Source organism: Eptatretus burgeri, chromosome 14, assembly GCF_056783735.1.
Source record: "Eptatretus burgeri isolate ZD-2024b chromosome 14, Ebu_testis_v1, whole genome shotgun sequence".
NCBI lineage: Eukaryota > Metazoa > Chordata > Myxini > Myxiniformes > Myxinidae > Eptatretus > Eptatretus burgeri.
In genome coordinates this window covers 56,256,495-56,273,379 of record NC_140974.1, presented here as the reverse complement: position 1 = coordinate 56,273,379, position 16,885 = coordinate 56,256,495, and the positions used below count along the sequence as shown (strand labels likewise).

General features: G+C 44.3%; 1 protein-coding gene across 20 annotated transcripts in view; it reads right to left on the bottom strand.

The window, feature by feature from the left end:
* Positions 1-16,885, bottom strand: part of LOC147013256 (DNA (cytosine-5)-methyltransferase 3A-like) — an 86,771-nt gene that overhangs the window by 53,334 nt on the left and 16,552 nt on the right. For 16 of the 20 annotated variants that reach the window (XR_015051251.1, XM_085854954.1, XM_085854950.1 and 13 more), the window contains 3 exons: positions 12,411-12,523; positions 9,615-9,776; positions 2,909-3,043 (listed from right to left, as the gene is read on the bottom strand). Coding sequence is in view for 19 of the 20 variants with exons in the window: in XM_085854954.1 (XP_085711080.1) it covers positions 2,909-3,043; positions 9,615-9,776; positions 12,411-12,523 (410 nt within the window). In the remaining variant the exon portion in view is untranslated. Of the gene's footprint in view, positions 1-2,908; positions 3,044-9,614; positions 9,777-10,736; positions 10,892-12,410; positions 12,524-16,885 lie in introns of those variants that run through there. The other 4 variants (XM_085854942.1, XM_085854957.1, XM_085854945.1 and 1 more) reach the window with 2 other exon arrangements.

Sequence of the window (16,885 nt, the reverse complement as noted above, 5' to 3'; positions counted from 1 at the left end):
CGATTAACACGAAACTTCACACATGTATTCCACTGGAGGATTGGAGGCAGAATGTAAATTTATGATGTCATAGGTCACATGGTTCGTCAGCCTTCTTGGATTGAAAATTAATAAATTGTTAAAATCTTCTTCTCCAGAACGGCTGGACAGATTGAGGCAAAATTTCACACACACTTTCCTCAAGACATCCTTTCAGAAGTTTGTTAATTTCTAATTGATAGGTCACATGGTTTGGCGGCCATATTGAATTTACCCTAAAACCTACAAACATCTTCTCCAGAATGGCTGGTCAGATCAAGGGGAAACTTCACATACATATTGCACACGCTTAGGTAATATTAGTTTGTTTATCCTCATTTACTATGGCGGGGGATATCGAAGACTTTGTCTTCAACGGATGCTAGTTATTATTGTAATATGACACTACTATTCTTATTTTTGTTATAAATATTATTCGTGTTCAATAATATCTGCTTTGTTACAATGTTGTCATTGATTTTGTTATATATTTTGTAATTAGAATGCCATGCCGTGGTAGAAGGACGTATTAAGCTGCTTTATATACCGTAACATGGCGTGCGTTTAAAGCATGGGAATTCTAATGGATTTTTTTGTCGGATAGTGGAGTCTTAAAGGGTCTACAGGACTTACAGTCTTAGGGGTCTGTGGGTTTTTTTGTGTCTTTGGGGACTTCTGAGTCCTCAGGAAGTTTTGGGACTTTTGGATCCTTGGGTACTTTTGGATGCTCGGGGACTTTTTGGGACTGTTGGGTCCTCAGGGACTTTTGGGACATTTGGGTACTTGGGGACTTTTAGGGACATTTGGGTCCTCGGGAACTTTTGCATCTTTGGGGACTTTTGGGTCCTTGGGGACTTTTGGGTCCTCGGTTACTTTTGGGTCGTCAGGGTCTTCAAGAGTCTTCAACAAAGTTCGAAGGGGTCTCAGCAGTCTAAAGGGTCAAAAGGTAGATTGCAATAGTGCATAATTAATGAATAGACTACGTAATAGAAAAAATGGATCTCTCTCACACACACACACACACACACACACACACACACACACACACACACACACACACACACACACACACACACACACACACACACACACACACACACACACACACTTTTTTGCAGAAAGGTATGCAGTTCACGTCTTATTTACTATGCCATCATCTTTGTTCCATGATCAAATACCTTTGATATGTGAAAATGACAATCTTATTTTTCTGGGAGAGATCTATGTGTGCAGTTGCTCGATTCTGGTGAGCGGGAATGAACTGGGCCGGTCATGTGATCATTTTAGGTGTACACAATATTACACACATCACATATTAAGCTGAGAAACAAAGACGGGTGATCGCCATATTGTTAGGCCGTAAGTTTATTTGATGGTGAACCCATGTGGCGTTTTGGCGGTACATCAAACGTTATTTGAAACCGACTATTGTACCGACATTAACCGCTCGCTTGCCAGCTCTTCCCCCAGACGTTGGCAGTCGTGGATAGACTTGTCGCCGAACTCAAATTAAACCGAAAATTCTGACTTCATGCAATTATGTGACTGAAATATAATACAAGAAGTCAGGTCACCCCATTAAATGGGGCGGTTAGACTTTAACAAAGCGTTAAGATAATTGTTATTAACTATGATTAAGTCATAAATAAGCAAAGCCATGAATATATGAACACAGTGGAAACAAAGGAAACAAATGACCTTTGCATATTAATTTCCATTCTGCATGTGGGAAATGAATATTTAAATGTAATTGGTTCGATACCCAACAGAGACAGAGAGAGTGAGAGAGAGCGAGAGCGAGAGCGAGAGCGAGAGCGAGAGCGAGAGCGAGAGCGAGAGCGAGAGCGAGAGCGAGAGCGAGAGCGAGAGAGAGAGAGAGAGAGAGAGAGAGAGAGAGAGAGAGAGAGAGAGAGAGAGAGAGAGAGAGAGAGAGAGAGAGAGAGAGAGAGAGAGAGAGAGAGTTGCCCCACTCCAATATCCACCCTCTCCCCGCGGAAGGAGGATACCCAACATACGATGCTCGATCACCCAAAGCACTGTTATTTTACGTTTTTACATAAATTTGATTAATAATTTTGCTTTTATTGTGACGTTTACCTTCCGCTTGACCCTCCGCATGCAAAAATATTGTGGTACAGCAAATTCCAGGGAAATTGGTGCAGGGGTTTGGAAACGTGTGAGGAACAAACAAACAGACAAGCCGGTAGGCGGACATGGGTAGTCCATCAAGTCGAATTTAGTCGTTTTTCAGCCGTTACTAGCCAACAAAAGCGTCAATAGCAACGGTTCTTTCTCACATAGGACATCCCATGAACCTACCATACCAGTTTCATGTATATCTGACTCATAGTCTCTGAGATATAACGAACTTCGTTTTTTTATTGCTTTCGACCAGGGTTCATTCAAAGTCCATCTTCTCCGACAGTTTTCATAGCGGATGGAAATTTTTGACAATATGGCTGAATGTACTGCCCACGGTCGCTCGTTGCCCGATTTTTGATTTTCGAAAAAATAAATTTTTAATGATTTTTCAAAAATTTCAAAGCCCCGTTGCTAGGCAACGGATGGGTCCATAGCAACGGTTCTCATTTGCACACAACTAGGTCATGGTATGAACCTCCCAACCAAGTTTCATCGAAATCGCCATTGTATTAACGGAGCACTGGACCGAACAGACACATACATACAGACAGACACAGACAAACATATCGACGGAAATACTGATAATAAGGGTAGACTAGATTGACTACCCAACAGACTCACTTATATATCTACACATAGAGGCTATCATCCAATTTTATGATTGCATCACAAGGACCGAACAAATTTGAAACACTTTAAGGTAGCAAACTCACCTCTGAAGCTTTTAAGTTTGGATTTGATTCCTGACCTGGCTATAAACCATCCGATTGGTGATTTCCAGGAAGGGTGATGTGTCACAAAGCATTCCGTCCCTCGGGTGGACATTAAGCCAGGTGTCCTGTCTGCTGCATTCGTTGGTGGACGTTAAAGATCCCGTGGTATCCTTCGACAAAGAGTTGGTAAGTTATTGCTGATATCCTGAATAAATTACTAATCCCTGCCCTAACTCGTTCCACAAAATCCAACTTTGGGTTCTGGCATGTTGTCACCCACCATGGACTAATTGTCCATGGCAGAGCCAAAATAATGGCCAGGTTAAGTAACAACAACAGCAGCAACAACAACAACGACAACAACAACGGACTTCGATATCTTGATGGGAATGAGCAAAATGACTGGACTCTATGGATTTTCAATATCATTATCCTCAATCAAACCAACCAGATTGTCTTTTTAATGATGCGAGGCAAAACTGAACCTAACAGTTCTGTTAAAAAAAATTTGCCAAGTTTGAAATGTGACTTTTTATAATTCTCCTTAAGTGTGTGAGCACTTTCACAAAGCGGAGATTTCTTTCAATCCTATCCATATCTGCTATGTGTACTCATTAATCATGGGGAAAGGATCGGTAGAGACTCATCGAAGAGCAAGATGACAAATGGAGTGAAGGGGCCAAGCACTGATATTGGGATGGTGGGGAATATGCAGAGAGGGGATTAAGAAAATGAATAAAACATATGTCACCATGTATTCAGGGCAAATAGCTTATAATTCAAATATTGACCTCAGAAATGGTACCCAACCCTTTTTTGGATGTGCCGACCCATTCAGAGCCTCAAAAATCATTTTGTATCACCATGCTCGGCTATCATTGTGACATCCGGCCGCTGAGTGAAGTTGAGGCCTCTGTGCGCAGCTGTATTCTCAAACTACATAGATGTTCCCTTATGATACCTTATACTTCATCTGAAAACGAAACTTTAAATGTGGCAAGAAAGTCAAATCGATTCAGGAAAGGGATTCTTTTAATCCCCTGGACCCCCACTGAAGATCTCGGGTCAGGGCCCGTAGACCACAGGTGGGCACCTACTGGTTTCCATTGTCTGATTGTTCATTGTACATAAAGATTGATTCCAACCATATGGCTACAGTAAAATATTAAAATCCTTTTGGCAAAAAGCTAAAGTGATCCCAAATGGATTTTCTTTTGTACAACGTTCTTCCGTCAACATTAAGGAGGCGAAAACACAAGAAGCTATCCCACAGTGTAGTTACCAGTGTGGAGAATTTGCAATGCTGAGTTTCTACCTCTTGGGTGCCATCTCCATGCCTTTCTCATTAAACAGCCAGACCTAACACCACTCTATTAGCAATTCACCAACATAGCACTTCCAATGGTCAAGCCTTTGTGCACAAATATAGGGAATGAAGATTCCAACCCCTCCACCCTCCCTCCGTCACAGGCAGTCAATCGCTCCGTGGGGTTTCCACTCCCCTTTCAAAACAAGACCCACACAAAAGGCACCATATTCGACTCGACTTTGTCGATGTGCCAAAGAAACAAATAATTGTGACGTTTGCATCCCAGGTGGTTACGCACTCCGAACCAATCAGACCATGGATGCTTGCAAGCTTGAATCATTTCCAACAAACAAGATTGCATTGTCAAGACAGAATACAAACAAACACATTAGTAAGGCATCATATGAAACTGTTGTTGTTGTTGTTGTTGTTGTTGTTGTTGTTGTTGTTGTTGTTGTTGTTGTTGCTGGAAATCTGATTCTAAGTTTGGAAGGTACTCAACTTCAGCTGGAAGGGATTTAAATGAACCTTCAGTTCCAGCTACAGAACCACATTCCCAGCCTTACTTGCCATGCTCAAGTGGCACAGTGACTGATGATTACGAAAAAGTAATGTTGGAAACAAGGAAGGTAATTTGTAAGATTTATCCATGATACCTGTGTACAATGACCGAGCCTTTTTGAATGACTGTACTCAATCTTTAATGCCCACATGCAAGTGCTAGCAATTAAGATGGCCAACTTAACACATCCCCTTGTAGGATGGAAAACTCAGGGGGGGTGGGGGTTGGGGTAGGGGAGAGATAGAGATAGAGATGTAGCAATGTGGATGAAAGGTTGACAGGGTAGAAAGAAAATCATGGAAAGAGATTTTTTTTTTTGTTTACAAAGTCAAGGCCCATGGAAAAGCAACAACACAAAATGGATCAGGATGCAACAGAACAAAAGGAACGAGAGAGAGAGAGAGAGAGAGAGAGAGAGAGAGAGAGAGAGAGAGAGAGAGAGAGAGAGAGAGAGAGAGAGAGAGAGAGAGAGAGAGAGAGAGAGAGAGAGAGAGAGAGAGAGAGAGAGAGAGAGAGAGAAGGGGGGGTGGGACACTACCAGCAGGATTGAAGGACAAAATAGAAGGAGATGTGGACAAATAAGGGATGCGAGGAGGAATGAGGGGTAGGGGAGGACGCATGGGGTGGAAAAGATGGAAATTTGGAAGGAGGTGGGCATGGGGGAGGGGGGTATTAATAGGATTAGATAAGAAGGTGTGGGGTGTTAATGGTGTTGGAAAGATCATGGTTTTGGATGTGGGATGATCTGATATTATGGTGCACAACTGTCTTAAAGACCTGGGGGGAAAGAATGAAAGTTGGTTCCACAGACAGAAAAAAAGAGGAACGAATGAGTGGAGGTGAACAGCGGTCCTGGATTTAGGTCGTTTCACTTGAAGGGGGTTGATTGCGGACCATGTGTGGTCTGCAGAATCCTGAGAGTTTGGGGGGGGGGCAAAGCACAGAAAGAGCATGAGGTGTAAGACCAGAAGAGAGGTGGTAGAAAACAGAGAGGACATTGACTTGTTTGTGATGGGCAAATGATAGGCCAATGGACTCAGCTTCATCATGGGAGATTCCAATGATTTTGAACACCTTGGTTAAAATGGCATCAAGCTGAGCAAGGTGTGAGGCAGGGGTGCTTTCCCAAAGGGGGAAACAGTACTCCATAAAGCTGTGGGTAAAGGTCTTGTGACCTGAGGTCATCATAAAAGATGACCTGAGGTGGTGGTGACCACCACCTTGAAGCCCTGGAGGAAAGAGTGGAAATTAACTGACTCAGAAAGGTGGTTCAGTAAGAGGGAGAAAAGAGGAACAAGAAGTGCAGACCAGCAGTGAGCCTGGATATTGTGTGGTGAACAAGGATGTTACTGGAAGTGTGTGCGCAGAATGGGGGACTCATAGAGCAGAAAGTAGTAAAAAACATATCGAAAAAAAATATTAGAGAAGTGCATTGATGTATATGAGGAACAAAACTGGACCCAATTAACATGCTGCCTTGGGACAATCCAACATACATTAGGAGAGAAGATGTAGTGATGCGGGCTATGTACTGATTATGTGCACGGAGGAGCCAGGCAGCTCCATTAGTAAGCAGAGCTTGACAGGGTGTGAAGATCTCTGATAAGTCCAGAGGTACAACCCTGACATTTTGTTTCAGAGAGAGAGAGAGAGAGAGAGAAAGAGAGAGAGAGAGATGCAGAGGCAGACAGAGACAGAGGAGTCAAAGTAGGGAGGGAAATAGAATGTATAGAGCATGGGGTCGAGGGGAATGTGTGGGGGGCTCGACAATTTCCCCATATTTAAATACATAATAAATGCATGGCCCCTGATAAAGGGAACAATCAAAAGGCACAAGAGCACGAAGGACCGCAATGATAAAACCCAAGGAGTGCCGGTGAGTTAGTGTGCAGTAATTTCAGACAATGAAACACAAAACATTTCCGTACAGGGTTAAAGGTCAAGCTGAAGAAACATTGCTTCACATCATTGTACCACTGAAAGCTACAGCGACTTACATTGCCATGGCTGTTGCAAGAGAAAGATGGTCAGATTGAGATGTATTGTGTAATACCCCAGGTCCAAATAATTATGAGCGTCTTACTTGGAATTGAACTCACAACAGTGCAGCTACGAATGGAAAATGATCAATTTTAGGCTCATAGTCGATTGTTATCGTATTTTGATCGACCGTTCAAGTGTGTGTGTGTGTGTGTGTGTGTGTGTGTGTGTGTGTGTGTGTGTGTGTGTGTGTGTGTGTGTGTGTGTGTGTGTGTGTGTGTGTGTGTGTGTGTGTGTGTTCGGCCGAACAAAAGAACGCAGCCTGATATGCAACTGATTTTGGGTTAAAATGAAAGCTCCTCGCCAGGAAAACTGATCTACTGTATATCTTGCTTTGAAATCGATTAACCCGATGATTAATATTTATTAAAGCCAGTTGTTAACCTCATTTTAAAATTACTGCACTTTATATTACTATTGATCACCATATGGTATATATGTGAGCCCACTGGACATTTTTTTGGGTGAGACCAATGCTGTGAAAAAAGGGGAAGTCTACTACTACTACCACTACTACTACCACTACTACTACTAATTTAATGATCATTTGAAAGGTACAACATGGAAACTAAAAATCATTGGGATGACAAAGACAAATATGTGGGGGATAAAGGAGTTAAATGTGTGAGATAACCCATGGACGTTACACTGGATCCGGTAAGAGAGAACAAGGCACTGTGGCACACTACGAGACTTTTTTCTTCTTCTTCCTCTTCTTCTTCTTCTTCTTCTTCTTCTTCTTCTTCTTCTTCTTCTTCTTCTTCTTCTTCTTCTTCAACTTCTTCTTCTTCTTCCCCTTCTTCTGAAAAGCCAATCCTGCAAACCATTGGCCTAATTGTACATAGGCTATATCCGATCTAATGTACTGTACCATAACCTGTGTTACAGATTTGGCTCTGCCGAAGCATGCTGGGTGGTTTGCCAACCCTCTCCCAGTAGTAGTTAGGGCAGGAATTTGTAATTTATTCAGAGTGCCGGTGATAGCTCGCCTACTCTTCGCGAAGGAGACTTTAACGTCTACCAACTAACGGCAGCAGACGGGACGCCCAGTTTAATGTCCATCCGAGAGACGGCGCACAAATTGATGAATCACCGTGCCTCTGAAACACTGGGATGGCAGTTTATAGCTGGGTCCTATATGACATATATATATATATATATATATATATATATCATTGTGTGTGTGTGTGTGTGTGTGTGTGTGTGTGTGTGTGTGTGTGTGTGTGTGTGTGTGTGTGTGTGTGTGTGTGTGTGTGTCAGAAGTCCCCATTTCACACGACATTTTGCTCTGAAAGGGAGAAAGTGTATGGACAAAAAGCATGTGTTCCTGTGGAATGCAATGCAGCAAAACCAAGATGTGTACCCCTCCCTCTGCACCCAAACACCCCCCTCCCACCATCGCTTCATCTACATTCCTGCCGCACTGGTCCCGGCACCAGGAGTTTCTCGTCACCTCCCAGCATCTAGGAAAGGTCCCTGGACTGCCATCCCTATGGAATAAAAACATTAGAATGATGGAGTGAACGTGCGGGGCTATGGGCTGGAGGACCAAACATGCCCAACATGAGTGACAAGGCCAGCGGGACTGGATTGAGAAAGGCAACGTGAGCGAGCGCTTCAGAGGAAGATAAACCTATTGTTAAACAGTTTTCCCTCCCCCACACTACACTTTAACTACCATTCTATCCCTCTCCCCCCCCCACCACCACCACCCCCCCTTCAACATTTCTTCCCTGACTAGGCAGCCTAGCAGGAGGCCTGCTTTGGAATACAGCCCTTCAGCAATGTCATTTTCCAGTCCCCTCCCCCCATCCCAACCCCCAACTCTGTTTGTAAGATCGTCAAACTACGGTTTGTAATCCGGGTGAGAAACTGTCCATGTGCATTGTACGCATACACACGTACATGCTCTTTGTCTATCATTGCTGTGATGCTTTATTAAAAGGGTGGCACGTGGCACGTGGCACGAGGAGGGGTGCTCACTCGAGATTGGAATCGAATCGTGGTCCACAACAGGTTACCATTTGACCGTCCACGTCTATCCTACTGTCCGAATGCAAGTTTTCAGGTTTCCATGGAAGCATCGAAAAGTTAAAAGAATAAATCCATCAATTTGTACCTGAATTGCAATCCATGCGTCAGGCCTCTTGGACTGCGGTGCTATCTCCGGGGGGGGGGGGGGGGGGTTGAAGCAAAAATCTTGTTCACAAAACATTTCTGTGAAAAACCGACCACACCGTGTGCAACGGCGTTCCCACAGCACTGTATGCACAAGAACACCCTTATCTCTGCCTCGCAGAGCTTCCTCACTTTCTTGCATTTGAATGTGCTTCAAAGATTACCAATTAAAGGATTCAATGTGTCCATGGCCACCATCCAGAGGCCTGGCAAGACAGCAACAAAGAAAAATTGACCTTACACCTTTAACCGAGTCCCAATCGTAATGCAGCTTCAGCCAATTGCCCACGAGGGGTCTCCATTTTTGGTGTCCTCTGACTACAGTGACTACAGTGACATGGGAGCAGCCAAACCACACAGGAAGTTATCCATTCACAGAACTGGTTACAAGAAACACCAAAAACGGTCGACCTGCATCTACGTTTGTAGAAATAAATATTTTTGCAAGATAGTGCAAACTAAGCGACACGAGTCAAACCACATAATCTAGCCTCCACTTTGTGACTTGAAGGAAGACTACAAAATGACCGGATGAATTTAAAAAAAAACCTCCGAATTGGTGTTTTGGACTGAATGTCAAGCCGATCGGTTGATAGGAAAACAAACCGCGGTGTAGGGCCCGACGCCAGTAGGCTTATCGGGCTCCACTTGCCTTGCGCAGTACTGGTTGGCTGGATAGGTCATCACGTGCCCTCATCATGCCGCGCTGCGGCGAGGTGGGCATGGGCTGCCCGGCTTGGAAGGAGATGCGTGGAGAGGGGCGAGGCCGCAAGCTCGTCTCCCAGCCACCCTGCCCGCGTACCCTGTGCACATCCTGCCCACGCCACACTCACGTCAGTGCCGCTTGACCGGGCAAGCCAATCTGAGCAGCAACAAAAGTCATGCTTAAAATATCCAGAAGTGTTACATGGCTAAATTTTTGTTTGGTTAAAATAGTCTAGCATTGTTTGTAATGTCTTCATTTTGAGTTTCTTTTTTTAGCACTTATCGGGTGTCTATCCTGTACGGTGGGCCGGGGGGATACCGTAGAGGTATGCATGCTTGGCTCTGACACGCCAGGGTTTGAATCCCAAACCACTTTAAGCCCCCATCCTGGTGTTTTGCAGGTCGGACAAGGCAGCAATATTTGTGCGCCGTCCCTCAGATGTACGATAAACTCGGCTAGGCATCTCTTCTGCTCGCATTAGTTGATGGATGTTAAAGATCAAGCTGCGTCCTTTGTGAAGAGTTTAAACTGATGTGACCCTTTCGACCCGAAACCTTAACTGCTATTGGAACATCCCCTTTAGACTCCTTAGACTCTGAAACCTCTTCGACCCTATTGATCCCTGAGACCCTTTAGACCTTTACACCCATTAGACCTGCAGACCCTTAAGATCCAATTATACTCCTTTAGGTATTTTAGACACTTTAGGCCCTTCAACCCCTTAAGACCTTTCCATCCTTTGGACTGCTTCAACCCCTTGACTCTTTAGACCTTTACACCCTTTAGATCCCTAGAGGCCCTTTAGACTAATTTTGACTCCTTTATATATTGCAGATCCCTTAAGACATTTACATCTTTTGGACTGCTTCTTGACCTACTGACTCTTTGGACTGCTTCTTACATCCTTGACCTACTGACACTTTCGACCCCTCAGACTCATCGAAACACCTTACACCCTTTATACCCCTTTGGTCCCTATAGAACCCATTATACCCTACAGATCCCATTAGACCCTTTAGAACCGTTAGACACCTTAAAAATTCTTAGACCCTTTATACCCCTTCAGACCTTGCACACCCTATGGACGGCATCCATCCATTGGGACCATTCTCTGTGCAGAGCGTTGGTGCTTCTTAAGCAGTCTCCTCGGCTATTGGACACAATCCTGGACGGGTCGCCACTCCGACACAGTATACCAGCAAGCTGGCGCTCATTTTGCTGACCTCGGAAGGATGACAGGCAGTCAACCCCACACAGTATTAATTCAACAGCCGAGTGGGATTTGAACTCAGGATCCTTGGATCCCACGACCACCACCCTAACCATTAAGCCAACACCAGGCTAAAGCCAACTATAGACCCCGTTGTCCCCCTTATAACCCTTAGGCCCCTTTAATGCCCCGAACTACTATTGGAACATATCATTAAGACATTTTGAGACCTTTTAGACCCCTTGACCATATAGAGCTTTTCGACCGTAGACTCCCTTATACCCCTGAGACTCCATAGACCATTTGTAACCCTTAGAGCCCAACATACCTTTGCACAATTTAGATTGCTTTGACCCCTTTTCACCCCTTAAGACTCCTTCGACCCTTTAGAGCCTTCAGACTCCTTAGACCTCCATATCCCTTTAGACCCTGTATACCCTTCAACCCCTTTAGACCCTAACTACTATCGGAACATACTCTTTAGACCTTTAGAACCTTTAAGACCCTTATAGACCTTTACACCCTTTAGATACCTTAGTTAAACCCTTTAGACCTGTATACCTTTTAAGACCCTTTCAACTTTTTTTTATCCCCTTCGGACCCCATGAGATGCTTTAAACCACTTTAGACCCTAACTACTATTGGAACATACCTTATAGACCTTTAGAACCCTCAAGACCCGACAAGACCCCTATAGACCCTTTGACCTTTTATACCCTTTGGATCTTTCCACACTTTAGACAGTTTAGACCCGTAGACTTTAAGACCCTGCAGATCCATTAGGCCCCTTTCGACTCACACCTCACGAACATCTATTAGTCTTCTTGCAAAACACAGACTCTACTTTCTTTCAGCAAGTAATGCACAAATATGACCCGCACAGAGGGTGGGTACTCTGCTCGTACTTCCAATACACATAAAAGTTAAATGATGTCTCCTAATGTCCTTGTCCTGCATGAGGTTGGTGCACAAGCTCATCCGTGAGCCTTTCGCATGATGGGAAATAAAACATGTACTTTTAGGAAAAGAATAAGAAGAAGAACCACTCATTTTGCATCTTCAGATGCATAGGGCTGCTGAGGAAGTTTTTCCTTGGCTCGGGGTCACAATCCTGGACGGGTCACCACTCCGACGCTGGATAATCGAATGGCTCAGTCATCCCAGTAAGCTGGTACTCATTTTGCCGACCTCGGAAGGACGACAGGCTGAGTAAACCCACCTGGTGTTATTTTAACAGCACGACAATGGCTCAAGCTCAGGACTCGAAGATCTTCATTAAGGCAGCCACCGAATCATTCAGCCACCACCAGGCCTGCACTTTATATACCGGCCACAACGGTACACCCGAAAGCTCATTACGTGATTATATATTTATTAAAGAGTCATTATGTCCCGAGACATCAACTTGGTGGTCCCATAACACTTCCCGAAGTGGAGACGTAAACAGATATTTTATTTTAAGGTGAACCAACCATGTCCCTTTAAAAGGGAAGTTTCACTCAACTGTGGTGCAACTTGTGTAGTTGAAGTACCTTTTCATCCTGGTCTTGAAAATCTTCTGTTGAGTCAGAGAAAAATGCCGAGGTCCAGTCGAATTTCGTTTTGCAAGATTTTTCGTGATTGTATATGTCAAGTTGTTCAAAAACTGCAAAAGATAAATAGTTAAGTGCTTTAAGGGGTCTTCTATCTCACATACTCCCCCACCATCCTGTCTCCATCATATCCTTCCCTCTTCTCTTCCTTCACCTTCTGTACTCCCCCTTCAGTGATTATGGAATCGATATACATAAATATATATATATATATATATATATATATATATATATATATATATATATATATATATATATATATATATATATGGATCAAATACAGAACAAAAAAAACGATGGGGGGCATTCATTCGAAAGTCAAGTGAGATCATAAACAAAGTGCACAATGTGTGAGAAAGTTGTGAAAGCAAAGATATAGGCCAAAAGGGAGGTGACAGGACAGCTTGCAGGTATGCACACTCACCTGTGAGCTGTTTGGCCTGGGTTTGAATCCTGACCCAGCTATAAACTGCCATCCTGTTTTTTTTGCATGCAGGGCGAGCCACGGATGTGTGCGTCGTCCCTCGGATGCACGTTAAGCCGGGTGTCCCGTTTCCCAGCACCGATCTATGGTGGATGTTTACGATCTCTCAGTGTGTTCCGCGAAGAGTAGGCAAGGTAGTGACGGCAGGCTTAACTAATTAAAAAACACCTTCCGGAATCGGCCACGGCCGAACGTCCAGGCCTGGGCAGCTGGTTCATGAAAAATTTGGGTCGAAAACCTTCTCCGGCCAACCCCACAAGAAAGTGGGAACAATTGCGGCCGTTGAACAAAGTAGAGAAGGCTCGAGGGAAAGGTGTCGGCTAAAAATCACGCACTCCAACTGTGGTTGCTTTATGTTTATGTCGGCGAGCTATCTGTTGTCATCAGTGTTGTTGACATTTCAAATCAACTGTAAAGTGTCGTGAAGGTTAAACCATTTTCAAGCAAAGAGGAAAATAAAATCATGTCGATGAACGTCCGTCCATCTTCGGTACTAGCCTTCACCAGCAAGACCGGTTCGTCATTCTGCACTCATTCCATCTTGTTTCTTGTAGGATTGCCGTCGATAAATCCTGGTTGCTTTGTGGGATATCGAGCGATGAATTTCACGGTTAATAAAAGTACGGTCGTGTTCGATGAATGTAAAATTTATATTGATAACACGATCATCACTTTAATAGCACTCAATCCTTGGCTTGGAAAAAAAACCACAACCAATCATCAAGTTTGCCTTCACTGTTCGTGAGATTTCGGTGGAGGGGGGGGGGGGGGAGAGGAGAAGATAAGTTTACGAGACAACCACAAAGTTAACAACAGTCGGTGTCAGCACGACACCGCCGACCATGCGGTTTCAAAGCCATCGATAGGTCATCCGTCCGTGTGCACATGTTTTAACGTGCCGGCGGATTTGTCATGCATCAAATCAGACTCCACGAGTGCGTCAAATCAATGTCGAATGAGTTGGTGGTGTAATGGTTAGAGTATCCCCTCTCGAGTCTGGGAGCTCGGTGGTTTGAACCCCGACAGTCATACCAAAGACTTTTTAAAAAAAATGGTACGTGCTCCTTCCTCACTTGCGCTCAGCATTTAAAAGGGTATTGCATGGGCAACCATAGGTTGGCATCCACTGCGCTAGCTTGATGGGCCTGATGGCCTCTAACAACAGAGGGCAAAGGGCCAAAAGGCAGAAAGGGGCATGTTTATCATGCTCCAACATCCAATGGTTGGAACGAGTGGCCAACCCGGCAGGAACTGTGGGCAGTTAACAAAGTTGAGGCGAAGAAGTGGTCGATTGAGATCTAGGCCCCTACCTTGTCATTGATTTTGTGCGCTCGCCATCACGCTTACCTTTGGACAAGAGGTTCTAGTTGACGATCGCTAACGAGGACAATGGGTGATCCTGGTCTTGGGAGCCTTCTTCGGTGTAGGCCTTGATCAAATGTCTGACGAGTCCACGCAGCGTCAGTTACGATCAAGCAGACGTAATGAGGTTGTGTATTCCAAGCTATCTTCAGAATTGAAATTACTTGAAATAAATGAATCCATGTTTCAACGCAGGAGGAAAAACGAAAAACACTGAAACAAGGATGCAAGAAAACTCGAGGATGACAATCAATGGAACAGGACCGACCCAAAGGAGAATTCAATACACGACACGATCGACTCCATTTCGGGAGGACTGACGACAACGGCGGTCGGCCAGTTCAACTCGGCCGACTCAGCTGTTCAAGCATCTGGACATGTTCAGAGATGGAGACGCCAGTATAGTTTCATATACTTGTTTGTAAATTCACTTTTAGTTCCATACAGGTTTCGTTGTTTCAGTGCAAGTGTGCAAAGTATCGTCATGGCATGCATGACGTCGATCCTTGACCGAGCTCGTTCAGCCGCCGTCTAAGTAAACGCTAACCAAGCTGTCCTGGCCTGGCGGGACTCCACCCGGCCAACCGGACAAATAGAAACACACCTTAAGTGAGGAAAACAGGAGACAAGAGGACAACCTTGCATAGATGCACCACGGCACGAGGAAAGGAGTTGCAACTGAAAGGGCGACGCAATTTGGGTGTGCGTAGAACCGTGAGGCAGCAGTGGGCGGCAGACTTTAAGGCCTGCAGGGAAGTTTACGAGGCACCAGGCTTTCTGGTTAAACTGTGAAGACCTGTTCAAAAGAAGACCATCTTGTTGAACTTTGGTGCAATCGGAGAAGAAGCAAACAGCACATAACATGCTCCACATGTACTTAGAGCAGGAATATCGAATATGGCCCCATTTTGCCCATTACATCGGGGCCATTCCCCACGACGGTCGTGCCTGGTACTCGCCATCTCTTCAAATACCAGACTATCTACAGCAGATCCTTATGTGACACCTTTTTATAATTTTTTTGCAGTGATTAAAGATTGATTGGGGGAGGGGGAAGATTTATACATATAGCACAAGTAGGACGAGGACATTAGGAGAGATCGATGAATCTTCACATGAATCACAAGGATTTAAGAGGTGATGGCCAAATCGACGTAATGAATTAGATTTGCACCAAAAATTCCGGTGACATAAGCTGTGTCTTCAGGAGGGAGTGCCAAATAGGCCAGACCCAATTGTACTCGCACATTGAATCTTCGCCGAAGGAAAGCATTTCACGAGGAGGGAGGAAGGAAGGACAGAGACTGAGGAAAAAAATGGATGGCAAGGAAGGAGCGACCGAAGATCATTGTCACCTTGACCATATTACAAATCAGAACAAAATACATTTAAGAACGAGAACGGCACTCGGTAGAGCGCAGACCTCTGCAACACTGAACAGTTTACAATTTGGATCCCACTGATAGGCCGGATCTGCATCCAGCTCCTAACCAAAATCTAATTGGCTTGTTATTGTCACCTACCCAAAATCATCCACCGAGTTTTCTCATAATCCGTCCACAACTTTTTGAGATATCGTGCTATATATTGTTGTTGCTCCTATTTCTCAAAGGTAAAGAATCAATAAAACATTGTTTTTTAAGCATCCGCATCCATATCCGTATCTGGATCGTCATCAAAATCAAATCACTTGGTCCTTGTCACACGCCCAACCTGCCCACCAAATTTCATCCAAACCCGTCCACAACTTTTTGAGATATGCTGCTCACAGACAGACGGACAGGGGTGAAAACATAACCCCCGTCCGCCTTTGGTGGTGGAAGTAAAAATGAAAAAAAAACATCTCCGGATGGAATCCCCCCAAAAACAACCAAACGATGAAGGGATTTCACCGCAATACGACAACACAACCCTTTACCGGATTGCCATCGTGACATCGTTTAAACGTTTTGCCGTCTCAATCCGACAACAAAATCCACAATTACACCAACCCACACTACAAATCTACAACTACCTCTTGCATAAACATCTTCAGACAATTGTTACTAATCCAACACACCGTCACCTATGACAATAACGTCAAAATATGTCGTCATGCCAATCCGTCAAAGGATTGTGTTCACGTGTGTTGTCATTCCTTCCTTGTTCGGTCGTTAGCCTGTCCCCCGCGCGGCGGTATAGGGGGTTTTGCCATCACTTCTGTCTGTCTGTGTGTCTGTCCGGCCCGTAACTTTTTTTTTTTTTTTACCATTTGAGCTTTCGTCATCAGATCTTCAACAAAGCTTTATTTTGAGAATATGGAGAAGGCAAATTAATAATTTGGTCAAATGGTCAAAGATGCCATTTAGCAAATGGAAGAAGAAGAAGAAGAAGAAGAAGAAGAAGAAGAGGAAGAAGAAGAAGAAGAAGAAGCCCAAATACACAGCTTTGCATTTTCAGATGCTTTCTAGTTTTCTTTGGGATTCCTTTCCGACCTGGTTTAAAAAATGTTTAAATGTTTTTTTTTCTGACTGGTTTCTGCTGTTTTTTGGGGGGACGGAGGGTTATGGAGAGAATGATGGGGGGGGGG